The sequence below is a fragment of the Poecilia latipinna genome, unplaced genomic scaffold (genome assembly GCF_001443285.1).
Source record: "Poecilia latipinna isolate Pla-1442-1.1 unplaced genomic scaffold, P_latipinna-1.0 Scaffold779, whole genome shotgun sequence".
Classification (NCBI taxonomy): Eukaryota; Metazoa; Chordata; class Actinopteri; order Cyprinodontiformes; family Poeciliidae; genus Poecilia; species Poecilia latipinna.
In genome coordinates, this window is record NW_015113395.1 from 355104 (window position 1) to 383074 (window position 27971).

Consider the following 27971-nt stretch of genomic DNA (forward strand, 5'->3'; position numbering starts at 1 on the left):
GTTTATGTACAGTAATCTGAGTAATAACTCTGAATAAATTAACACTAAATGCAAATGTATCTTTAGATCAGATACATTAGAAGACCAAAGTACAGCTGACAATTCTATATAAAAGGGTTGGGATAAGATGTTTCAGAGAACATTATTATTATTATTATTATTATTATTATTATTATTATTAGGGTTTTTCCACCAGTGCTAAACTGGGACTCACAGTAGAGCCAATTCCCAACTGGCCATTACATCACCACATAACTTAAAATGCCTTTTTTAGTCAAATCTTTAAAACTTTCTCTGTTGTAAGCTAATTATGTAGAAGATCACTGTGCAGTAAGTGTTTTTATTCACATTGCAATAGAAGCAAACATCTGTATTAAAAACATAATATACCTAATTTATAGAGGTTGTTTTAAAGATGATTTCTATTTTAACACTACATTTGTAACGTCATGTCTGACTGATTGTTAACCGTGAACTGCAATGCCCACAGTTTTAATCTGAAATTGTAAATACTTACTTTATTAATTGATTTGTAACCTGGAATGGTTTTAATCTGGATTTATAAATACCAGCTGGGAATATTTAACAAGTAAAAATATCAAGTAATCTGCAGTCTTGGTTTATACCCAAGAGCTGGATTTATAAATAAGTCATAAAAACCTGTGTTTATAAACTGGGTTTAAAATAACATTTATAAATTGAGCTAAAAATATCAGCTGTAAATGTAAATCTATGCAGTGCACTGAGCTGCATTCGCTTCATGACAGGTGGTATTAAAACAAACAGCCGAAGGCCTGGAGACGGTACACTTGTGTTATTGCAAAACTAATCTGACTTTTAATATTGTTGAAGCTAGGTATGTCTAAATGTCTGCTTTTTTTAGGTCCTAAATCAAAAGTGAAACATTGTTTTGCAGTTTGGTTTATACAACCCCAGTGAAATCAGTTCTTTGTCTCACAATAAGAACTGGTGCTAAGATAACACCAGTAAAAAAGCACTAAAACTCGTCACTATGAGCTGTTAAGTTGAGTTTCATGTGAGATTTATTTGTGAGGACATCTGCTTTGCTGCTATATTGCATATGCATGTACTTCACTAATGTCCTAAGCTGTACCTTTAAAAACTGCAGAGAAGTTTGACTCTATTCAAACATGAGCAACAACCAACATTTTTATTGTTGGATTGCCAACTAATTTAGGGATATTTTGTTATGTTTTCTAGTTTCCATCACCAGAGTGGGACACAGTCACCCCAGAGGCAAAAAACCTGATCAACCAGATGCTTACAATCAACCCAGCCAAGAGGATCACTGCTCAGGAGGCTCTTAAGCATCCATGGGTCTGCGTAAGTGGTCCTGTCTTTGCTCTTTAACTAAATTCAAACTTACAGATGGCAAGACTGAATGTTTCCATGTTCTTTGTTTCTCATGTCCTCTGCTTTTCTTTCTCATCGCAGCAACGATCCACAGTGGCATCTATGATGCACAGACAGGAAACTGTGGAGTGCCTGAAGAAATTCAATGCCAGGAGGAAACTCAAGGTTTGTTTGCCTACTTTCAGTCTCCAACATCTCACCACTCTCCTCTAAAAAACTCTCATGTGAGCTGAAATGAAATCAATTGTCTGATTCTTCTTGTCTATATTTTTTAAGTCTTATTTTTGATTTCAGTATTTGTGAGAACAGCACACATTGCTCTGAATATGCAGTCAAGTAAATAATTATTTCCCTTAGATTATATATAATGAACACATGATATATTTAAAGGGACTTATTATGCAAAGTTCATGTTTGGCATTTTTTATAATTCTTTTTGGGTTTCTGCTGCTTCTATAAAACAGCACAAATTTATTTTTGTTAATAAGTTCAGTTTTTTGGTGTCTGAAAAATAATCCGTTTCAAAAACCTTCCGAATGTAACGTCACGCTGCACCGTTACCTAGCAACCCCAGGCTTGCCAGCCCATCGCCTAGCAACCCAAGTGGAGCTCCAGCATGTTTGGTCAACTGGTTTTACAATGGCTGCTGGAAAAGACAAGAGTTTTGTTGTTGACTTATCATCTAGTAACGACTTGCTGCATTCGTTTTAGTTGCACAGGAGCCTCCACTTCTACTTTTCAAAAATATATAGATGTGTATTTGCGCATCTGTTTGCAGCCATTTTCACTTGCGAGTGTAAACTAAGAGTTGGGGGCTGTGGCCAGCAGCAGTTTATTTAGATTGGATGTGACAAGGGATTATTATCATTCCTATATATCACTATCTAAGAATAATTTTGTATGAAAAATATGAGCGTGTTTTGTATAACCCATAGACCTAACTTATCATAACCTGTTCAAATAAGCATAAGAAGTCACCTTGAGATAGACTTTATAGTTAAAATGAGGTAAAAAGGGCAAAGTTGCGTTGCATCCAAAACTTTTCCTTTCATGCTGATTTATTGCTGACATTTTGTGTGGATATAACAGCTTAGCCGTTGGAGCATGACACTGTTACCCTGCTGCTTTCGGCCTCTCTTGGCACGGCTCAAATACCAGCTCATAGGAAGCTGGAAACAGAAGCGCAGGTGGCTGCAGGCAAATGTTGCACCATTCAACCAACATGCCATCAGCTGCCACCAATTCTCTCTGGCTTTTCACGCTCAAAATATAAACGGGCAATGAGATGATTGGAATCAACAAAAAGCAAAATTGAATTATTTTAATATTAGAACATCAAGTGGGGCCACCAGCGTCCTGAATTCTAGAGGAATAATCGGTTCTTTCTATTTGTAAGTCACAAACGACTGTAAATGTGACAATTGAAGTTTGAAATCGGGAAAGTTGAAGAAAATTTGGTGTTGAATGGGACTGCATCTGGTTACATTTCAAAATATGCCATTAACATTTGATACAAGTTTTATAAAACCCAAAAAACCTTTAGCTGGAAAAGCAATAAAACTATTTATTGAACTATTTTTACTTTAAATGTAGTTGTGCATCACCATTTTGGCCTCTCACTGATGTTCTAATGTTAAATCAAGAATTTACAAAGTGTTGGTAGCTCCAGCTAAGAGCTTTTTTCATTTTTTCCCTTCAATATCTCCAGTTTGGTTGAATCTTCAATTTGAAATTACAATTTTATTGTTAATCAGTCACATCAAACTGAAACTGTGTTTGATTACAAGTTGAGTAGATTTCACAATTCTCCAGAAAACAATAATACTTTGATTTTTAATTTCTTAACCTGATTCAAGAGTTTTTTTTATTTTTTATTATTTGTTTTCAATTTTAATCAAGAAGTAAAAATATCTGATTAAGAGCTTCACAGTGGATGATGTTTTATATAAAGATGATTCTGATTAAATGTTTTTTGTGCTTTCTTGCTCCTCTTAGGGGGCGATTCTTACAACCATGCTGGTTTCCCGAAATTTCTCAGGTAAGACCATTACGGCCTTTTAGTTTCTTTAACTGTACCTCTAAAGTAACAAAAGTCAATTACCAGCTTTCAGTGTAACTAAAAAGCTTGTTGAGTTGCAAGTCTGTTACGTTGTGATTGGAGCATGCCATCATCTTGGAAGAAAGCTAAAATGATGGCATGCACCTTTTGAACACAGGTAACAGCAAATCACTTCTCTCCCTTAACCTATGAATGCTAATTTGACGTTTTTAGAGCATGTTATAAAAAGGCAAAATCACATTATCATTTCATCGCAGCTCAGCTTCAGTGTTTTCTTTAACTATTACTGTTTATCCAATTCACTCAGCTGCTTTTAAAACAACAATGTTTCACAGATCCAGGATAGAGATTAAAAGCTCAAAATGATGAAGCAAAACTACTTGAGCCTCCCTGGCATCAACAAAAGTTTGCTCCGATTTGACAAGACATCGCCAAGAGGGGCACAAATTTACATCCACTGACAAACTCAAATTAGTCTGAAACAGATATGAAAATGATCCAGTATTACTTAAAAATAAATATCTTTGAGTCTTCTTCCCACAGTGATAACTTCTACACTGAAGAGTGTTGTGCTCAGCTTACTGATCAGCAATAAAAGATTCTTAATCAGTACAGAGATGGCCAGTTTATCTCTATTGCTAGCTGGGAATTATGGTCCAAAGCACAATGACAAAGTATTTTGGATTTAGTTTTATACTTTTATAAAATAAAGGGAACACTGAAATTGATCCGAAAGCTGAAGATGCATAATGTCTTTGTTCTTGTCTTTGTATGTCTGTATATCCCTGTAAAAATCCTAAACAGGATTTTGAACCTGCAGAGTAATAAAGTGAGACAGAGTCAATATTTGCCTCTCACTCCTAAAACCTGATTTTTCTGTGGGATTTATCAGTTTTTAACTTTAATTATTGATGAAAAAACATGAAAAGTGACTCAGCAGTTCCTGTTAGTGGGGAGTTTTCTACTTTGTTGTGGTCAGTGAAATAAAAAGTTGTATAATTACAACCTAGTACTGAATCCCAAACTGGGAGAAGATGTAACTTTTCAAAATGAGATCCTGCCTGCAGCGAATTGCCCTGGAACTTTCCTGATGATATTTGACCTTCATTTAGATGAATCATTAAAGGTTTGTGTCTGTGTAAATGTGTGTGTGTTCTGTGTGTGTTTATGTGCCTATGCTGACACGCTGCTTTAGTAAACATGACTCACAGTAGGCTTTCTGACTCTGTAAGCTGCACAGTTGGAAACTGTCTGAGGATCCACTTTGCGAGCACTCAGCCGACTCCCACAGCCACACACGCTCACTCTGACCCAGGTGTATAACGCGGCTGTTTCACCTCACTCAAGCGCCTTTTCTCACTCTTTTTCATCTTCCTAGGTACTGGTACTCCATTATAAGTGTGAGGCCATCAGGTGGATGAGTCAGAGGATGAGAAAGAACTCTAAAAGTTTTATTTTTTTTTTCTTTTAAAGCATCTGAGCCATCAGTGGAAGGGAGTTGCTGCCCAGTAAATCAAACCAATGAGTACTTTTTGCTTTTTTTTTTTTTTTTTTAGCTGTATTTCCAGCATCTTTGATGAGTCATCCATTACACAAAAAGTGCAGCTGGACAAACAGAGGCGGTGCTATTTATTTTTCTTATGTTGATGTAATACTTTTTACCATAAAAGTAAAAAAAAAATACACTTTCAATTGTCCTCTTTTGAACCTGTAAAATGAAATACAGCCCACATTCATGCGTCAAATAATACTGGCAGTTTCTAAGGTCAGCAAGCACTAATACTGCCACATAAATATTAACACTGGCTAAAAATGGCATCATTACCATTATCATCATACTAACATTAAGGCTTTTACTGAGAAAGTAGAGTGTTAAGCTTCAAACAGACAAACTCTGTGTCTCTCTCTCTCCCTGACATCTTTCTCTCCCAAACCTCCAAATATTGTCTCTGGTCACACGACTTCAGTCAGAAGTTAACATTCGCTCATGATGAGCATGAATGCCAGCTGCGTTTTAGGCTTTTAATCATTTATTTTAGTCTTTTCATTTCCAGGATGGAGTGATTGTATTACACACAAGAGTAACACATAAAAAAATAATTCAAGTGTCTGACTGTGGATTTAATCCACGTAATGTCAAAATTATGCAGTTTTACATCCGTTCACTGAAATATATTAATTTAAGAAAAAAACATTTTTTGTTGCAATCACAATTGATTGCAGCTGGACTGCAAAAACACAAAATCTTACCAACTATTTTTGGTCTACTGTAAATATCTTAATATACTTGAAATAAAAGAAAATTAACTAACAAGTAACTTTTCAGCAAGATACAGGAGCTTATTTTAAGTCAATAATTTCTCAATATTGATTAAAAAGTACTAGTTCCATTAGCAAATAAATTTACTTATAACAAAATATTGTTCCCAAGTGAAATAATCTGCCAATAGAACAAGTACTTTTTCATCAATATAAAGGAATTATTAACTTAAAACAAGCTCCTGTATTTTACTTGAGCCTCCATTTTTCATATTACTTTGAAGAGGAACCACGTTTTTTATTTTTCTTATTAAAATTGGTTTTAATTTAAATCAATTAAATTAAAACCTGGGTTTTGAAGCAACCCAGGAACAAAACCAAATAAGAAAGTGACACTTTTAAATTCTATATTTTTTATAAATGAGAGCTGAATTATTTATTTCTGTTGTTTTGTTTATATTTTGGATATTTACTATGTCTTAAAGTTTCAGTGTTAAATGTTCAGTGGAATGTAATGTTTATTGAACTTGTTACGTTCTTGTATTATTGTCCTATTACCTTTGTTCTACTTGAAAATATTCTCAAAACAACAATGTTATTGTTTATGCAATAACTTCTGGGACAATTTATCGTCCAGCAACATTTGTTATCGTGACAGGTCTGTATATGTATGTGTAAATTCAAACTAGGTCACTCTTGCTTTTGAAAAGTAGTTTGCCTTATAACTACTCCATCCTGGGAAAAGAATGATTGAGGTAAATGTTTAAAAGACTGAAGTGAATGACATTCCTGCCAGTGATGACTTGATGTAAAATTCTCACCGGAACTGTAAATGGATCCCCACCAGTGAGCCTTCCTGTCCTCCAACCCCTCCCTTCGACCTCCTGCTCACCGACTCACCCTCTTGATTATCGTACCCATCTTTCCCTCCTCCATCACCTCTTTGATCCCTTTCTCCCTTCTCCTTTAATGTCTAACTCTTTTTCTTCACGTGTTACTGGGTTTTTGGATTTTTAACAGTCGGCAGCAGGCAGACCACGGCTCCAGCCTCTGTGACTGCGGCCGCGGCAGCTGTGGCTGCAGCCGCCGGCACCACCGCAGGGCTGGTGGAACAAGGTAGCACGGTGGCGCACCCAGGGCATGCCACCCCGCTCCCCCTCTGCTCCTTCTCTGTTCACTTGATTTTTATTTTGTTTTTATCTTTGACCTCATTCTAAAACTTTCTCTAACTCTCATTTCATGTCGTTCCTTTTCTTCTCCCTGAGCATGGGAGTTCAGAGCATGATGGCTGACCACACTGCTAACTACATCTGTCATCGAATCATCAGATGCAGGACTAGCTTAGTTTTCATCCAGTTATTTAGCCAGTTATTTCAGCTCTTTCTTCTCATGCAAGCTAACATTTTTAATGTTTAAATTTACTTTTAGACAAGAATATGGACTTTTGTCACTTTTAAACACTTTGAATATTATATGATTATACAAAACTGTTTATATTACGGCTGGGCAACAAACTGATTTTATTCATGAGTTAGTTTTAATCTTCCACCAATGCGCTGCTGTGGTTTCTATAGTTCAGAGTGATGTCAACACGCCCAAGGCGGCCATCTTGTTTGATTTGGACGTTTAGTTCAGGCCAACTCTGGCGTTTTGTAAATTATGAGAACAAAGTTGATGCATCACAACAGTGCAGTCGTAGTAATACAAGAATAAAGTAATACAATAATAAAGTTGAAATAAAATGAGTCTCAATATTAGCTAAATAAAGTTGAGCATCTTGTGAAGTTATAGTTTGTTGTAATTTCAACAGATAGGGAAACATTTAATCTTTCAACATATCTGCATCAATTTATTATCATCAGCAGGACTTTGAAGTGTTTTGAAGAAGAAAAACACAAAGGTGGTTATATAACCTCTTAACTCCATCAAAGCTTTTTACTAATTAAAATGACTTTTAATCTTTATTTTAGGATGTTCTTATTCTGGTAATATTATAACATGACTATATTATTTATTAGACAAACATTCTCGTTGCCTGGCCCCAATACTCCATCATGGAAGGGATGATTGAAATAAAAGCCACTTTTTAAAAGTATTTTTTGTCATTTGTATTTTTTTTTTAGAAAACAAGAAAAAAATAGATTAGGTATGAAAAAATTGGAGATTTTATTTTTAAAGATCACCCAGCTCCAGTTTATATTTACAGTTAAGTGATTTACACACTAGACGCCATTACAAAACATTTAATCTCTCTTGATATGTTAAATTAGTTCAGTATTTAACTGATTGTCTAAGCTTAATGTGATTATTTTGCATCAGTTCTTTAGAATAAGATGTAGCGGATGAAAGCCTAGCTACGACTGTCAGCGCTCATGTCACTTCCTGTCTGAGATCTGATGGTGTGGCTTCGGTGCCGATCACTGCTCTGTCATCACTCCATTTCATCCCGTCTTTTTCTCTCATACAGAGCATGGCCTTGCTCCAGTCAGACTGATGTTCTGTCCCTGTGTTTCCTCTCAAGCTCTTCCTATCATCTCATCCCCTCAGTTTACATCCATTCTTTTATCCCATCATCAAACCTTTCTGCCTCTCTGATTTTCATCTTCGTCCTTCACGCCACCTGGTTTTTCTCCATATTCTCATCAGGTTTCCATGTTCCCACCGTGTCACTCCCATCTCAGCTGTTCTCTTCACTCTTCTTTCCCTCTCTTCTCTTTTCTCTGTCGGACAATGACACTGGAAAGTTCACCCCCTGCAACTTTTAAGGATGGAGCTGCCCGAGAGCTGCCAGTGAATGCTGCATGGGGCACTGGACTGGTGCATGCGCTGCTGCACAAAAGGGATTTTTGGTGCATGATGAACACTGCAAATGATGCAAGACTGGGCATGCTCACATAGTCAGATGTTTAGGATGTTGGTTTATTGACCTCCGTTTGACCTTTTAGTGGTGTCAACAGAGCGTTTAATAGTACTTCTTAGCATCTTTTTTTATATTAGCATGCCTACGGAGAAACTTGAGTCGATGGAAATGTGAATTATTTTACATTGATTAGTCTAAATATGTTGAAGAAAGTCTGTAAAATGAAGCATGGTATGAACACAGCCTGGGACTTTATTGCTTCATAAACACAAAGAAAGACCAAAACAATTTTATTTGAGTCTAAATTTATGACCTTGTCAAAGTTGCAGTTGTTTGTAATATGTCTGTTGAGGATTGTTGTTGAGACTGTCAGAACCAAAGATGATCTGTTGATTCTTTATCCGGTTCAGTTGGACCATATAGGACTATAATACTGACCTAGTTCATGTTGATATCATAGCTTATTGTTGATACTGCAGAGCTTTGCAATGTTTTTTAAACCAATTGATCTTTTCGACATTTTGTCACATTGCAAACATAAACTTTAATGGGATTTCATTAATTAAACAGCACAAAGTTGTGGGTAATTGTGAGGTTGGATATCTTAAAAATGATCATTTATGCTTCCTTGAACAGGTTAGGGTAGGACTATGGACTATATAAAACATGTTTACATTTTTTGCACAAAATCATTATTACATAATAAGATTTCAGTCTCCTCAGATCTGCCTGTTTTGAGCTTTCAGAATGGGCTGTTTTAGGGCCTATGTCACTTTAAATCCAAATTAGCTGCTGCTGGCCACCTCCTCCACCCCAACTCAACATTATACTCTCATGTGAAAATGGCTGCAAACAGATGCACAGTTATACACCTGTACATCTTTGAAAAGCATCAGTAGAGCCTCCTGCACAACTAACAAGAATGTAGCAAGTGGTTTCTGGATGGTAAGACAAAAACAAAACACTTTTCCAGCAACCATTGTACAGCAAATGCAGCGGGAGTTCCAGCTTACCAAACGTGCTGGGGCTCTGTTAGGGTTGCTAGGTAACGGCATAGTGTCCGTCAGTTGTGACTTAAAAATTTGGGAGGTTTTAGTTTAAGCTCCTGGGCTGTTTTAAGACTCAACTGGAACTATGCAAATGTGCAAGATGTGAATTTTGTATAATAATTGGTTTTCTGGACTACAATTGTTGTTTTTATTTTCCCATCTAACCCCGCCTCTCGCCCGGAACGTTAGCTGGAGATGGGCACCAGCAACCCTCCTGACCCCACTAAGGGACAAGGGTGTAAAGAAAATGGATGGATGGATGGATGGATGTATTTTCCCATCTAAGTTTTCTAGTTTTTAATCACAGTAAACTCTTCATAAGGTGTGTGTGTGATCATTGCTAAGTCATCTGAGATATTCTTGGTTTCTACTTTTAATCTTTGCAGCTCACTCAGACCTTTCTAATGATGCACAGTAAAACTTGGATCTGAACCCCAGCTTGTTCTTGAAAAAAACGTTTAATTTTATTTTCTGAGCCGGTCTCTGTCGATGAAAACCACTTGCACACAGTGTAATAACTCTCCAACATGACAGCCTCGCTGTCAGCTAAGGAGATGCAAGTAGTGGCTGTGTCCTTGTTTCGGTGGTCCACCGGGACCCCTCGGTCCTCTCCATGTCCCTCAGCTTCCATGAGGCTCCACTCAAATATTTATAGTGATCTGCCTCACCAGCTTACTGGAGGCCCTGTTCTATTTTGTGCATCATACACACACATGCAGTCACCATGTAGCAGCTCAGTAAATGCTGTTTTAATGAGAGGGTACTCCAGGCAGTCTTGCACCTGAGTGCAGCTTGTTCCAGCCTGTTAATGTGAATCCATGCCCATCCTTGCTCTGTTCCTGCAGTGATGCATCGTGCTATTTTTGACGGATTCTTGTTCGTTTTGTTTTTAATCTGTTCTTCCTCTCTCTTCTCGCTTCATGTGTAATTTTTGGCAAGGTAAGGAGCGCCCCCCCGCCCCATCCCCTGTTTTCCAACTCCTCCGGTATCAAATAACCTCCAGTATATTCTGATTTTTCAGGTTTCCTCAGAGCTCCCTCACTTTGCTCTGTGTCTAAAATTGTCTTTAGTGTGCATCTCTAACGTCTGGATGCTCAGTGAGACTGCTTTCGCTCTCCCCCCACCCACTTTACTGTTTCTCTTATCTCTCATGTCCTCTCCTCTTAACAAACCACCAGAGATTAGGAGAGCATGAACTTGACTCTTTTCTGACCCCGTTTCTTCTCCTTCAGAAGCAGGCAGCGTTTGGGAACAGTGTGCATTCATGCCACTTTCTCCTCTATTTGGATAATATTGTGCTTACTTATCATATCCTTTTGCCCCCTTCTCCCTTCTTTACTGCTGAATATGAAAATTTACATCAAGTATGAAATGATCAGTGAGGCAGACATGAAAGCCAGGACAAATGAGAAAGATTCTGCTTCCCTTCTATTGCTTTTTCTCTCTTTTTTTTTTTTTTTAATAAATTCTTGATTTCAAAATATTCAAACATATGCTTAAAGTCTAGTTCCATAAAAGAGCTTATTAAATCCAAATTCTTCTCCATATCTGCTTTTGGAACATGTTTAGAGACAAAAAAAAATAAATAAAAAAATCAGGGAGCAAGATGTTCAGAGAACGAGAGGAACGAGGGAGATGAAAAACAGGAGAAGGAAAAGAAGGGAAAACATGCCAGACTTCCAGAAATAGTGGTTTTACGTAACTGGCGGGATGCTGATGTGATTGCATCTGATTAGACTTGAAACTGCACTCAGCCACTTGAAAAGATTTCATCCGTGGAAGTAAGAGAGACCTAAGAGTGACACTTTAACCAGCAGGTCATGTTTTATTCACTTAAATGTACCAACAGGAACAGATTGCTCTCCTTTAGGTTACAATGTTCATATTTTACAATGATGGTATGCCTCATATAGTTCAGTTAAGTTTATCTATGCACTTCTATTTCACAATAACATGCTGACACATTTAAACTAATCCAAACTTTAATTTTATTTAAATATTTAATGATTGTTTTGATCTTCACTACAAAAAAACAGAATCTTGCCAAGTATTTTTGGTCTAGTTTCAAGGGCAAATATCTTAGTACACTTTAAGTAAGACAAGACTAACTTACAAGTAATTTTTCAGCAAGATATAGGAGCTTGTTTTACATAAATAATTCCTTAATACTGATAAAAATAAAAGAAGCAACGGCTCCACTTATTACAAGATATTATTCTCATTGCATTCTACAACAAATAATAAAATGGTTGGCTATGCAAAAACCAAAACTTAAAACTTTAAACAGTTTAAGTTAAATAAAGCTACCAGCTCCCTTCTCTACAAAAGCCATTATTAAAATCACGAGTTTCTAGCTTAGAAAACAGAGATTTGTTTTCATAAAATCCCGGCTATGTGTGGATGAGGCTTTATTCGCACAGATGTGAGGAAAGTGGCATTTCTATCGGTCCTTCTGAGAAATCCAACATTTTTATTCATGCATTCCAAAAATTCATCCTGTTTACACCAGTATCAAAAAACATTGTGATACTAGTACTTTTTAAATCAATATTAAGGAATTATTGAGCTAATACAATATCTGATATCTTGGTGGAAAGATAGTTGTAAGTTAGTTTTGTCTTATTTCCAGTCTACTAAGATATTTGCAATAGAAACTAGACCAGAAATACTCGGTAAGATTTAGTGTTTTTGCAGTGTTCGCTCCACCAACATGTCTGGCTTAGACTTTGAGCCCCTCTGGGGGAAACGTTAATTCAAAGCAGTCAGACTTCCTTCTTGTAGTTTCCATTAGCTGTTGCGAGAGATTGTTAGTTTTAATATTCATCAGAGAACCAAGTCTAAAGTATTATTCCCGCTTCACCCCTTCCCTCATTACCCTTAATTAGAAAGCAGACTGAAAACTAATCCTCCTTAAGGCCTCCACAGGCAGGGCTTATTGTTGGGTTTACATGGCCGCCGTGTGTGGTGGCCGCCATCTTTGTTTCAGCTTTCTTCTCGTCCCGAGGGGAACATTAGAGACGGGATACTTTTTATTTCACTGACAACAACATTATTGTTATGTTTCTTAGTCACCCCTAGAACAGCTCTCTAGCTTGAAAGTACGCTTGAAATTCCAGTTACATTAACGTCTCATCCGTTTCCGTTTGAGTTATGGAACAAACAGACTCAACAAAACCCCTGATTTATTCAGCTTTGCCAATAAAAACACATTTTCTGTGAAGTGCATGTTGTTTTGAAAGGAAGCAACATCAAGAAGAGTTGGACTCTTAAATGAGTCACTAACTTAAAATAGTGATGGAAATTGGAGGTAGGTGTAATTTCTTAACTGGAAGGTGCCCCAGAATAGTTTATCAACGTCTAACTAAGGCTACAGCTGCTAATTTTTGCTTTTATAAAACAATGATTGAGTAAAAAGTTGAGCTGTACAATATTAGGAAAATGTGGCTCGATGTTTAACCTACATTTTCCATTCGCTCTCCTCTAAATTGTAGCCTCTCTATAAGATCTAGGTCAGGTGTGAGCAGAAGTCCATCCAGCTTACCAAATAGAAATCTATCTTCCATGACACATGAAATATAATTGCCCACCAGAAATTGCACACTTTGATAAAAATTTCTCATTCAGGATATTGTGCAGCTCAACTACAAAGATCAAATGAGAACAATAAATCTTAAAAATGCTGTGAGTGTTTTGTTTGAAAGATGAAACAAAGTAAAATCAAGTCTGAATTTCTGAATGTTTAACTGTTTTTTTTTTGCATTCATCCCTGCAGCAGCCAAGACCTTGCTCAACAAAAAGGCAGATGTTAAGGTAAGACTTTGTCTCCCTCAGACGTTTCAGGCCTTCTTTCTCTGCTTTGTTTGTCCTTGTTAGAGTCTGTCTTCACTTCCTTTTTGCTTTTTTGTCTGGCTTATTTTTGTTTTTGTCAGAAACAGATGTATTGTCTTGTCTTTTCTAGTGATAGAGGTTGGATTTGTGGGCTTGTTTTTCACTTGTGTGCATCCGAACGAGGGCTTGTGAGTTTTATATCAGGCAGTTTTAGATACTTTTTAATTTAAACACAGCTCTTATCTGGATGCACATCTGCTCTGCATGTTGCTTCCACTATTGCGTCCTTCTGATTGCCCCTTTTTATTTTGAATCCTACCATTATCTGCGTCTTCATTATTGAATATAACCATCTGTTAGCCCTCCTCATTTCATCACCTCCTCTCCCTTTCGTTGCTTCCTTTTCCTCCTCACCCCATCTGGTCGTTAACCCCACGTTTCCGCTCATCCTTTAATGAAGATCTCTCGCCATCCCACGCTCACGGAGACACTCCGCAGTAACACATCCCACACACAGCTCCCATCAGCGCGTCTGCATGCATGGCGCCGAAGCATGGAACATACTGCTCAGCTATGCGTTATGTTGTGGTTTGCACAGGTGTGCGTTTGTCAATATGTCGGGTTTGCCTTTTAATAAAACGGACACCCAGAAAGTGAAAATGTGGGTGTGAGCGTGCCTGCACATGGAGAGAGTGTGGAAGCGTGGGTGTCGGTGTTGAGTGTGTGTGTTGGTGTGAGTGAACGCCCCCCCTTCATGCCCGTTCGGTTCAGCAGGGAATGTGACTCCGGTTCCAGGAATAGCTGCCAGTCTGGACCCTGGAAACTCAAACGACAGAAATAGACTCTTACTTCCAATGCGGCGCTCTCATCGCCTAGCAACAGGCTCCCCACACACTCGCCCCGAAGCATTTCTAAAGTCGTCCTCTTCATTTGCTAATGTCCCCGCTTTTCATCCTTTTTCTCCTCTCTTTGCCTCGATTCTCCTTCCTTCCTCCATGTCCTCGTGTTTCTGGGGCCTCCTCTCATTCGTTTTCCACTTTCCGTTTTTTTTTTTTTCTCCTTCCTGGTTCATTAATGCATAATGGCACCTGATGCTTCTCAGCTGAAGCACCTGTCCAGCACATGCAGGTGACTTCTCTTTGGCATTAGCTGCCCTTTAGCACCTTTAGCCTCTGCTGCCAGAAACTTCAATTAAAATATAATTTCACTGCAAAAATGCAAAATCTTGCCAAGTATTTTTGGTCTAGTTTCTGGTGCAAATATCTTACTATGCTGAATTAAGACAAGCAATTTTTAGCAAGCAATATGAGCTTGTTTTAGGTCAACGATTTCCTAATATTGATGAAAAAGTAAAGGACTAACTCCATTTATAACAGGGGAAAATGTCACGTTATAATTTAAATAATCTCCCACCACTTTTCTTAATTAATATGAAGGAATTATTTGCTTAAAACAACCTCTTATCTCTTGCTAAAACAGAACGTTTTGTTTAATTTCAACTGTAATATTTTGTATCTTTTCTGTTTATCTACATTTATTATGAAATAACCTGGAAATCTTCAGTTACTATTGATTATAAATCATTTTCTATTAATTTGTTCAGTTTTTATGGAGTCATCTTGTTTCTTGTAGTTAGAAGAGAGGGTCGTTTTTTGTGTGCGTTTACCACCCTGTTTCGCAAACTTCCTTCTCGTGCAACTTTTGCCTCATGTCATTCCTTTCTTGCTTGCACCACCTTTCTTTTGCAAGAGCTTTCAAGTCAGACTTCTCTAAAGACGGTCTTCTTTTCATGATTTTTGCTCTTCATTCTTTGGACAGAAGTTGTGTTTTAAATCTTCAGTCGTCATCATTGCTTGTTTTATTTTCTCTCAACCTCCTCTTTTTATCGATCATCTCCACATCCATCAATAAATCCATCTCATCAATTGCCTGAGGACAGAAACGCAAGTCCAGCTCGACTGTCCAGTACATGGTGAGCATGCTGATTACACATTTGAGCCTCCACTCCTTTTTTGATCATGCTGTTCAGCTGACTTTCTTTTGCTTTATTCATTTCTCTTCCTCTTTCATTCTGTTTGATAGCCGGTGTCAGCACATTACCAAATTACAAAGGTTGAATGTAATTTATGTTTTACATGCTGCTTCTGAGTTGCAACAGGGGCCATTTCTCTGAAATCATTTTTTATCAACTTAAATTGATTAATAATTGAAGATTTTCCTACAACTGACCCAGTCAAGATGAGGCACAAAGTTTCAGAAGGAAAAAGTTTAAAGACAATAATACTGATTTAAAGCAACTTGGAAAGTGAACAGAAGGTGAACAGATTGTATTAAATGGGAACTCTGTCTGAGACTTGGACTTGGATCTTGTTTAAGTCATGTGACTTGCACTCGTACTTTAGAGACTGATAACTGGATTTGGGCTCAACTCCTAAAAACCTAAAACTTGACTCTAAATATCTGTTTAACTGGATTGACGCTCAAAAGTGCATGTTTATTATATTGAAAATGAGGTAAAAGAGAAAAAAAAAACTTGATTGAAAGAAGCAATTACAATTGTTCAATGATGTCCTGAAAAGAAGAAATTCTTTATTGTTTGTGATTTCACCTAAAAACAACGTGCTTTGAATTCAGAAGCTGGAGCAATGCAATTTTAGAGGCAAAAAATATTGCTTACATCTGATCAAAGACCGTCATTTTGGTCATTTGTGGCTCGAAACTTGATTTGGACTTGGAAAAAACATGACTTGAAAAAATGACTCTCTGGTATGCATAATTAATTTAGCCTTTTGTGAGCATTTTTCAAATGACATGAAGAAGATCTTGAGCCACTGACATGGTTCGATTAAAACGCTGATTCTGCTGGAGTTGATCGTCTTCCTCACAGATTGTTGAGTTGATGAGGAATTATTTATCCGATGAGGATGGGCTTGGTTGGTGTTATGTTTGTGTGAAAGGAGGAATTTGTTTGGGAATATTTGCTTTGCATGGGAATGTTTGTTGTTTTTATGGCTGTTTTGTGTTTTTATGGTTTTTTTCTTCTTCTATGTGCTGGCCTGCTCTCTCCTTTCCTGTCCTGTGTAATTTCACTGGTGTTTAACTGTCATATTACAGCAGATCACATTAACACATGGACACACACATTTCTCTTAATGATTTCAATCAGATATAAACGAGTGATGTCCAAACTTTTTACCATGTGACCAAACTTGTCAAGTTGAAAGTTAGTAAAGGCCCAAAATGGAAATGATTGTCGATCTAAAACATAAAATCCAGCAGATTTGCCTTATTTAATAAAACAAAGCAAATAAAAATTTCCAAATAATATCTTAAATGTGCATTGTTTTTTATTATCTTTAGATTTTTATGTGTGTATTTTCAGCAATGCGAACAGGATATGGGCCGCTCATTCCTCAAAACTTTTCCTTTTTTATTTTGTTTACTAACATTTTCTAAAATGGTGCAACAAAGTCAGAGTAAAAGCTGCTGAATATTTGTGGTCATGTTTACTATGAAATTTAAATAGTAATTAAATTTACTGTAAAATTTAATTAAATTAGTCATGTCATGTTTTTATTACTCTGTATATTTTTAGAAAGGCAGTCAACATTTAATTGTTAGATTTGTTTATCTACATCAACCTGCAACTTTGAGCTGCCATTTTTTGTGGTGTGGCTGCACAAAATCATTTCGAGGGCCAAAAATGGCCCCGGAGCTACACGTTGGACACCTGTGTTATAAACCACCTATGACTCAGCATAGCAAATTACAGAACTTGAAACTTGAAAGTGAAATTAAATCTTTATTTAACCTCCAACGTTATTTATTAACCGGATCAGATTCGAGCTCGCTGAAACTTTCCCCACTTTTTGAAGGATTTCTTTCTCCTCCTTTTTAAAAATTTCACTCCTACTTCACACAATTCTTGGCATTAAGCAAGCGCTGACCTCGCTTGACCTCGCACCGATGAGTAGGAACTGCTGAGACGGAACAGATTTGCATGGTTAAGATTTTATGTAATGGGAGCTGACTTTCTAAAAGTGACTCACTTTGATGATTCACTTCCACTCCCAGTATTCTGCCCCACTTAGCAATTTCAAGTTGATATTTTCTCCCAGCAGGATTAATACAGATTCGATGCCAAACCTCTATGATCAGTGTGATCTAGAAAGGAAGTGTTTGCTCTTTGATGTGCGGCCTTCTAAACAGCATTTCATCAAAGCTTTAGGGAGAAAAAAAAGGAGGTTCAAGGCCAAAAAGCATTGTTGAATGGTTGCTATGTGTAACCCTTAACAGGGGGCGTCACTGGTGACAGTGGGATGATGTCACCCCCTCATTATCATTAACCAGACCAGCTTTTAGAAATAACATTTAAGATAATGTTCACTGTTTATCCCTGCAGCGCTCTTCTACTTTCTGGACTCCACACTGTAGATGATATGCACCTATTTTTATCCTGCTATGCTTGTGAGGTCATTCACGTATGATTATGTTCCATCTCTTTATATGGAGATTTTCGTTACACATCTATTGGAAAAAAAAAATATATGAAAAAAGCCATTTGCTAACATGCATGTGCAGAACCCTGCAGTTTTATTGGAATCTGTGGTAAAAAAAAAACAAAAACAAAGAAAACTTTAAAATAAACACATCTGTTGTTACAGTAGCTTGAAAAATGTAGAAAAATCCAACCTTTCCAGTTCATTTCTTCTAAATAAAACAAAATCAGATAAAGGAATATTGTTTTAATCAAAATGACCAGCTCTACAATGGTGGCATCCCCAACAAATCCTAAAAGGTGAATATAATTCAGACATATTTCAGATTGTGTGACACTTTTTTAAATTGATTGTAGAGTTGAGGACAATTTTTGTAGAAATGTGTAACAGAGTCTCTTCAAAACAGGAATGATATGAGAACATGTTGCTTAATTGACACAAATATTTCAGTGTCACAGAATAAAAGATTAACCAGTTGTAGGACTTTTTACACATTTTTACCAGGGACACCAATAAACATGTATAAACAGTGCTGTGTAGTTCTTTTTATCTACTAGTTTTGCTTTCAAAAAGCTAAAATGTCTTGTAATCTACTAAAAATGATCTTCTGTTCCAATATTTTTATTTTGACTTTTGCTGCTTTTTTTATCAAGTTGTTTCTGAGCAAACCAGCATATTGTTGTGCTATGTTTGCTTAAAAAACTAGAAATTTGGGCAAACAGAAAAGTGTATAAGGCTTAAAAACTGTTTATAGGTGGACGGATGGCATCATGCAAACAATAACATGACGAACCTGAGAACTGATTATCTGTTGTACTGCAGGTTTTCAGCCAATAACTAATTTCAAATCACCTTACTGGTGATAAAATAAACATGTATATGCATTATTTCTATATTTGTGGTATTTTAGAAATTTTTAAATAAAGAAATTGCAGCATGTTGTGTATTTATAAAAGGCTAAGATGAACAAAAACCCTAAAAGTGACTTATTGTGCTTCCTTGAACAGATCAGGATAGATCTTTGAGTGATACAGAACATGTTCATGCTTCTTTTTTTGCACAAGATCATTCTAAGATAATGATATTTAGATTTTAGTCTGATGTTTGGGGGCATCTTGTCACTTTAAATCTAAATAATCTACTGCTGGCTGCGCCCCATAACGCAACATTTACACTTTGTGGGAAAATGGCTGCAAACAGATGCGCAATTATACAACCGTACATCTTTGAAAAGCAGAAGTGAAGCAACAGTTGCTTCTCTGAAGAATTTACAAAAGTACAACTGACTTCTGTTTTGTTCTGGGGGTTTTTGAGGACTGTCTTCCAGATTTCTGCTGGTTTAGTTCAGCAGCATTTTAATGTATCAAAAGTTTACAGATTATCTTTATTTATGGATAAAATCATATGGTCTAAACCTTTATCAAAATAAAAAGCACTAAGAGCAAACATGCTGTTTGCTGATAGGTTTATGTCCTAAAAAAGTTGAGAATAAAGAATAAATAATCCCTTCTCTATATAAAAGGTCACACATTTATCTGAAAAGGAGTGAAAAAGAAGCAGCTTGGAAGGAACCTCAGAAAACTTGAACAAATATTGACTGTAGAAAGTCTGTCTCCTTGTGTGCCAAATGAACGATTGAAGGATGATTCAAGACTTCTGCCCAAAAAAATGACTTTACACTGGTGCAGTGAGCAATCACACACACACACCTGCATGGACACACCCTCTTGCTGTTGTTAACACTCTTGTTGTGTCTCCTCCCTTTTCCTCTCCTTTCCTGCACAGCCTCAGACAAACAGCACCAAAAACAGCATAGTCACCAGTCCCAAAGGAAACATCCCTTCACCTGCTCTGGTATTTACCTCCCAACCTCCCTTCACCTCAGTCTGTGTGTGTGTGAGTGTGTGTGTGTGTGTGTGTGTGTGCGCCTTAGAGCCCTCTGTCTCCTCCCCACTGCTCCCTGTTTGTGTTTACTTCTGTGTGCATCCGTCAGTTGAAGGTAATCATCGGCTGGTTAGGTTTTAAATCAGCAGGTAGTGTCAGGAGACATTTCCCTGTGGCAGCTGGAGATGCTGTGTGACTTGCACTCAGGTTGGTTTTGTGCCGCTGTGGCATTTTACCCGTCTGTGTAAGTTTTCTAAAAATGACTGGACACTGACAGCCTGCAGGTACTGCCAGTGTGTGTTTACTGTAGCAAAACTATCCAAGGGTAGTTCGGTCAAATAACACCTCAATCAATCTTTTTTTGTTTATGTTTCAAATCTTTTGGAAGCTGCAACAAGAAGCTTCTTCAATTTTTTGTGTGTGGTTTTTGTCCTAATGCTTATTATCAGCAGCCATTTTATAAAGTTTAACCTGTTACAAATCAGATTAGGATTTAGTCCCAATGGAGAATAAACAAATTAATAGCAAAATAAATATTGTATTGCCTAAAATGCAATTAGTGAACCCTTGATCATGTGTTGCAAAGGATACATCTGCAGCTAAAACAATGCTTCTAGCAATACAATACGGTGTAGTGATCTGGTGATTATTTTTGCAATAAAAAAATAATTAATTGATAGCAAAGGTGCCTAATAAGAGATTTTTAAAATAATTTTAGCCAGGAGAAACTATAACTATTATATCTTATTCTTTTATATCTTACATGCAAAATGTAAATATTTTGTACAGTTTTGTTTTAATTACTTCTCTTAATATGTTGTTCTTTCAGCAAATGGCATAGTTTTGACTCTGTGCTCCAGTTATCTATACAAATTCAGTTCATTTACCATTTAACGATCAATCGATTACTAAATTAGTGAAAGTCAAATCAAAGTTTATTTATGTACCGCATTTACAACAACTTTAGTTGACCAAAGTCCTGCACAATAATTGTAATAACATCATAGGTAGATAAATGATGAAGCAATAAATAAAATTAAGTTTGGTGAAAATATAAAGACAATTATAAAATTGGCAGAAAATACCAAAGACATTATTTCAGCTGCAGTGATTTCCCAAAAACTCAGATCAGTGAAGTCATGATATCTGCCTTCTGTTTTTTTAAACTGGTGTTGAAGACCAGGACAAATAGATAACTATTATTTCAATAATCTTTTCAATTATTTCAGCATTAGTACAGTTTATTCACCATGTGAGAACAGAAAGTTTTGGAAAATATCTTTTGCTCTTCAGTCTTCTTCCCAAGCTGCAGAAAATTCCTTATTTGTTTTATAAATCCACATCGAAATCGGGGTTTTATTTTTTGAATTCCACTTTTCTAAAAGTAGGTCCTGTATATTCACTCAACTTACTTGTGAAATACTTTTGCCAGCTACTATATTCCCACTTATCCCCCTCAGGCCACAGTTATAAATGGGTGGACACATAGCTCCAGATGCCGCTCTCATGATCTCACCAACTGTGACATGTAACACAGCTGAGCATGTAATAATAATCTATAATATCTTCTACTCTGCTGAGTAAAAAGCAACACGTGCAGCCACATGAGCGTGTTTCTAAACCAGGCTGTGTGTTGCTCATGTGTGGCTGTGAAGTCCACTTATGCACTAAGCTCAGGCGCACAGAGTTTAAGGGGAGAGTTGCATTTAAGAGCTTAAGACTCTTGTGAAAAATAAATAAATTAAATGTTCACTGAAGCTGTTTGTAGAACAGACAGATTCTCTGATCCTTGAAAGGAACTGAGAGCGTTTGGAGGGGCAGAGGTTTGTTTTGGGGTTTTTTTCTGCCAGGGACTCAAACTAGTTAACGTTTCATCTTTTCTAATCAGGAGCAGACTGCTTTCACTTCCACAAACCTCTAATCATCTGACCTGGAAGCTGTTGGATCCGGTGGAGGAATTTGTAATACATATTTGCAAACCAGTTCTGTCTTGTTTTTTAAACTGAATCAGTTTAATTGAACCTAAGTGAGGTCACCGGCGCTTCTTTCCTTCCCTCCCTCCATCGGATCCTACGATGCCATCAGCAATCACACCCCAGGTACTTTGTTCTCACTCATCGTTGCCACCATCATCATCCGAGTTGCCATCAGTGCCTGTTTCCCTAGGAGACGGTTGCCTAGGCAACACCCAGAGCATCACAGAGAGAGAGGAAGAGGAGAGAGACGAGTAATGATTGGTCATCAGAGAAGTGTCACTTTCCGCAGGGAGAGGAGTGCTGCAGAGGATATGGAGGGCGCTGATGGTTTCTGATTTACTGTATGTCGAGTGAAGAGTGAGAACAGCTGTAGAAAATGGAGGGGGGGAATAAAAAACCTGTTAAAGGGGCTGAGTCATGAGGAATCAGAGCCTGCAGAAGTGAGAAGGGAATAGTGTTGGACTGCAAGTCACAAAAGTGAAGAAGTGGCCAAATCAAGCTCTGACAAGGCAGCATGTTCGTTTCAGGGGGAGCCTAATGTTTGTCGCACAAAGATGTGTGACGTCTGAAACGGTGCATTGTTTTTGCAACACCGTACTCATTTTATTTATAAATAATAGATTATTTATCAGTTAATCTATCAATTAATAATTGTGCAAATTTTTCATTTAATCCTTTTTTTATACAATGTTACAAATACATTAGCAAATGCAAATAAACAAATAATTCAGTTCCTTTCTAAACAGAAAAATAAACATTTTATTTCCTAAAATGAAACAATTCCTATTATGAAAGCTTGATTTTTATTTATTTTATTTTTTTTACAAAGATTCATCAGCAAGATAAAAAAAAAATCTGCTTGACTTAACATTAATAGAGCGTACGGCTGATCTGTTGATTATTTTGGATTAACCACATAATTACATAGCAAAAAGTGCTTTATAAAAAAATACTTTTTACAGAATTTGAGCCAGGTGAAGCTGAAGCTGAGCAACTTGATTTTAGGTAGAATAAAAGGTATTTTCTTTTATTTTTTATCTTAAATTTAAATGCAACATGTACTGTGTATATTTTTGTACAATTCTGGCTTAATTCCTGCTCTGAGCTTGTTGTTCTATGTTTTGAGTCTTTATACTCCAGTTAACAATTAATATTTGGTTACTAAGTTAGTTGACAACTATTTCAATAATCGATTAATCCAATTAATCGTTTCAGCTCGATTTTTGAGTCTTCTACGGCATTTAGTTGTGGATTTGTATATCAGTAAAGAACAATCAAACAAAGCAGCGTTTCAGAATTACAGCTATGGAAAAAACTAAGAGCACTGCACTGAACCCTATTCAAACCTGATAGTTATTCCACCAAATATTAATTTCTGAACTCTTCCGGAGTTGAAACATTAGTACTGCTGTTTCTGAATGAATATGAACTTGATTTCTCCATTATTTGAGGTCTGAAAGCATTGCATCTTTTTTGTGATTTTGATTATTTCTCATTTTCTGAAAATAAATACTAAAGTTTTGCTTGGAATTTTGGAGACATGTTATCAGTAGTTCATAGAATAAAAGAAAAACAATGTTCATTTTACTCAGACTTGTACCTACTAAAGGAAAATCAGAGAAACTGATCATTTTGCAGTGCTCTCTTAATTTTTTCCAGAGCTGTATTTGTTTCTCTCTGGTCTATCATCTCTGTTGAGCCGAGGGTGATGGATCTGCTTGACCTTTTTTCTTATTTATTTCTTATCCTGGGGTGTGTTGGGGTTTTCTGCAAGGTTTGCCAGCCTCTTGTGAGATCTATGTCACAGAGCACTTCATGCATAATAAATGAGCTGGCTGATTCCTCCCTTTAGATGTCTGACAGTCCACATGGTTCATTGCTTGTTTGTGTCATTGAGAACATGGAGGTCAAACTTCCACATGCACAGCTGGCTGGCCCAGAAATACATTCTTGCTGTTTTACAACAGAGTCAGATAAGTTCAGGTTTAAAAAAGGACACGGTTGGTTGACTTTTATAATGCATGCTGTGGGGAAATCTGTGCTTTCCTTGCACAAGATTCTTTTGGTAGTTTGGTGTAGCGTATTCTTTGAAGTTGAAAGCTAGTTTGATGTGGTGATTTTAAGCTATCTGGTTGGATGACTGTGTCTGTTCTTCGTTCGTTAGTCAGCAGGGAGCAGAGCTGACTCCAAATTACAGTTTTCAGCTCATCCACCCACTCTGTCATTTTGTTGGAGGGTTCTGCCCCCCATCTCCTCCACCAGCGTTTCCTTCTGTTGTTTCTTTTTTTCTTTACTTACCATTTCTATCTACATTTGTTTCATATTCTGCTCTTTCTCTCACGTTTCCTCCATCTTCTTCCACCTCCCCTCCTCTTCTTCCAGGAACCTCAGACAACTGTCATCCATAATCCGGTGGACGGGACAAAGGTATTCTCCATTCCCAAGTCTGGACTCACTCTTCATCCTTTTTTTCCTCATCCTCCTCTTCCTCCTCCTTCTCCTATCCTTTTTACATGTTTTTAACATGCATCCGTGTGAGTGCACCATTGCATTGTGTGTGGATTTAGTGTTTGTGAGAGTGTGGCAGAAACTGAACTCCTGATATTTATGCTGTTATTAAAAAAGATGAGATTAGGTAAAAGATGTTTCTTACCTCTGCATGTGTATTTGTTGTAAACCAGTTTTGTAAATGCACAGACCTGCAGCAGGAAGATCTGCTGAGGATTTTTCTTCTTTATGAAGTTCTGCTTACAAACCAACTATTTGCTCCTGCCTGACTTTTAGTTCAGGAATTTTTTACTCTAACTTCCTCATAAATGTGTTTCCTACATGCAAGTGCATTTCCCTAATTTACAGTATAATTGAAAAGTTAGCTAAGCTTACTTTGGTAACTAGGAACGAAAGGTGAAATTTGTTTATGGATTGATTACCCATAGTCACAAATTAAAATGTTATAATGTTCAGACACAAGACCAACCAAAGATGATTTTTAATACAGAATTTTTAGCTTATTTAAAAGTTTTTCTGTGTGTGCTTTCAGTTCTTGTTCAGGCTAATTTTGCATGAATTACTGAATTAAAGCGGCGTGACATGGAGACAGTCAGCTTGTTGTTCTGCAGGTTGCTTTAATGGACTCAGGTTGCTTTAATGATTCCCTTCAACTCGTCTGCATTGTTGCCTCTAATGTCAATAATGCATCAATGTAATCCAGATTAACTGGTATTAGAATGTTCAATGGCAAAACAGGCAGAGTTAAAACAAACAAAAATAACTTTCCCCACAATTATTTATCAGTGTTCTTTAAAAACTTGCTTATTTTGTACACAGCTTAAACAAAAAAAGTTAAATTATTACTAATTTCTATCTTGGGTTGGAAAAAGTGAAAAGAATTTAATTAATTTCCATTTTTTTTCTAAAATCATAGTGAGTGTTTAAATTTTAATCTCTCATAGAGTCAAAGCTCTGTATTGATCTTATGTTTGCTCAGCTTATGTAACATCTGATCATAGTTATTACAGAAAACAAGTTTTTACTTGGTATGTATTTGGAAGTTGTGAATCTGCATGAGTTTGCAGAAAGATCCCTTCCACCCAGGCATGACTGAGCTTTCTGTGACGTCTGGTTATTATAAACTTGTTACATGCACAAAGGAAACATTAACGTTTTGGACACCCATCTAATGTAGAGCAGAATACTTATTCTTTAGTACTAAAGTCAGCCTGACATCTCATAATTTTAGGACAGAATGCTGATAAACTGCTTTATAAATATGAGTCAGAAAATTGCAAAATGTGCAAAGAAGCAACCAGAAGGTGTGATCAGATATTTAGAGCTTAGCAAATGTTACAGTTTTCTCCCCCTCTTCTTGGCAGAAATGCAGTTAACATCCTTCTTGCTCTTTCTTCCTCTGCTCAGGTCACCGGCTGCTCTTTTAAAGACTATAAAAATCCACTTTGTGCTCTTGAAGCTGCTGGTGAACGTGTGCACTCACTAATCAGGTCATGGAGTCTCTCAGCACCCTTTACATGCAGGGGAATTTAGACCCATTTATTCTGCTAATTGGAAATCAGAAACTCCTCTTCTGGCGAAAGGAGTGACAGAAAGGCAGGCAGACAGACAGGTAGATAAATATATCTGAACGGCGTGCCGCTCTGCCCAGGATGACAGCCGATCTTCCTGTGAGAAGCTCCCCTGTCTGCTTATGATTTTGAGAAAGGTGGAAAAGGCTCCTCCAGTTTAAAGTTTCAGAAAGGCATTTTTTGATGCAGAAAGTGTTTAAAGCTGCAGTATGTAACTTTTATATTAAAAAATGTTCTTTACATATTAGTTAAAACTGTCACTAAAGTCTTATACTGTAATAAATGAGACAAGTGATTTCCACCACTTCATCCATGAACATCTACTGCTGTCTAAAAAAATGCACAGCTCCCAACCAAAAACAACCAATCAGAGCCAGGAGGAGGGTCTCAGTGCTGTCAATCATCCTCACTTACACACTGCTAAATGTGCTACTGACTAAGGAACAACTTGCCATCGCAGGAAAACCTTTTAGATCTGTCGCAGTAACAAAATATTGACGGTAAACAATAATGATGTTGTTTTGAGATTATTTTCAAGCAATCTTGTAAAGGGATAATAATGCAAAAACACATTTTCAAAGATCAATAAACCTTAAATTTTAATGGATATTTAGGTGTTGAACTGGAAAACATTATATATATATATATATATATATATATATAAAAATTAAAACAAAAACAAAACAACAGAAACAACAAATAAAATGAATTATGAAGTCTCTGTTAATAAAATTGCCGTAATTGAGACCAAAGCACCAGATGGAAGACTTTCATCATCCAATTTTTGGTAGAAAAAGAGAGCAAAAAGGGAAAGAAGATTAATCATCCAAATGGAAATTATTGAGGTCATTTTAATTCATTATGCGAATAATTGATTTATTGTGACGGGCCTACTGATCGGTGGCCATGCTAACTAGCTTGAGTATTCACTGCAGGCTCTGGAGCGGATGAGCCACATGGAGGGTGACTGACAGCACTAAGACCCGCCTCCTGGCTCTGATTGGTTGTTTCTGGTTAACACTGGGAGAAGGCAGAGGAGCTTGAGTTTTTTTCACAGATTATCTGTCTCATATACTATCACAACATAGTGACGGTTTCAACAAATACGTAAAAAATGTAATCTTTTTTTAATAAAAGTTATATACTGGAGCTTTAAGGTCAAAAGTCATGCAGATTTCAGTTTGATTTGAAGTCACAGTTTTAACAATGATTCTTACTAACGTGCGAACGGTTTCCACTGCTGTTCATGATGTGTCATGACAGGATGCGCCCCCTGCTGGCCTGTGCTGCGCCTGTGCAGATTTACCTTGTTTATCCTTTGTGTGACAGACGTCTTTCTGTGTATCCTGCTCAGTGTGAATCCCCTGCTGTGCCTGAACACAAAGTGATTGGCTGATTTGTTTTCTTCTCCAGGAGTCGTCAGACAGCAGCAACACCACCGTGGAGGACGAGGATGTGAAAGGTAAGGCCTCACCGATACAAACGAGTCTGAGTTTCTGATCCCAGTAAATTATAGGATTTTTTTTTTTACAAGCACTTGATGTTTTTATGATGCAGTTTGTTATGGCAGCCAGCTTGTGTAACTGCAGCCATGAATATCATATCAGGCAGATGAGTAGGTTTTACAACAGCGGAGGAAATAAATTTTTTTTGTTCTTGTTTTTGGTTGCCTGGTAGCTTGCTTAGATTTTCAACAGGGTTCCTTCTTTTTCAGAGAGGCAGGTTTGTGTTCCTGACAGCTTTGTTACAGAAAGAGCCTCTTTGTGAAATGATTCAGTTTGTGAATATTTGTTGCAACAATCTGTACAACCTCTAAAATTAAGCCTTTGTTTTATCTATTTGTTGTTTGTGGGACTGTAAGATTTTGAGTCTCAGTGGCAAAACTAAAATTATTTACGGACAAACACTGTCTAGCTTCCCATCTCTTTGTCTGTCTCTCTGTTCATCCATCTGTTCATCCTTCATCCAACCAACCAGTCTTATTTGTCCTACAGTAGATCTATCCATCCATCCAATTTTCTGTTTGTCCATCTAGCTGTTCAGGCATCCAGCTGTTTGGCCTTCCTTCCTTCCTTCCTTCCTTCCTTCCTTCCTTCCTTCCTTC

General features: G+C 37.0%; 1 protein-coding gene across 38 annotated transcripts in view; it reads left to right on the top strand.

The window, feature by feature from the left end:
- camk2b1 (calcium/calmodulin-dependent protein kinase (CaM kinase) II beta 1) overlaps positions 1-27971 on the top strand; it is an 83260-nt gene that overhangs the window by 38914 nt on the left and 16375 nt on the right. For 5 of the 38 annotated variants that reach the window (XM_015046430.1, XM_015046429.1, XM_015046453.1 and 2 more), the window contains 9 exons: positions 1222-1344; positions 1456-1539; positions 3370-3412; positions 6713-6808; positions 13377-13411; positions 15369-15401; positions 19714-19782; positions 24171-24215; positions 27281-27329. In XM_015046430.1, the coding sequence (XP_014901916.1) occupies positions 1222-1344; positions 1456-1539; positions 3370-3412; positions 6713-6808; positions 13377-13411; positions 15369-15401; positions 19714-19782; positions 24171-24215; positions 27281-27329 (577 nt within the window). Of the gene's footprint in view, positions 1-1221; positions 1345-1455; positions 1540-3369; positions 3413-6712; positions 6809-13373; positions 13412-15368; positions 15402-19713; positions 19783-24170; positions 24216-27280; positions 27330-27971 lie in introns of all 38 variants that reach the window. The other 33 variants (XM_015046441.1, XM_015046440.1, XM_015046461.1 and 30 more) reach the window with 16 other exon arrangements.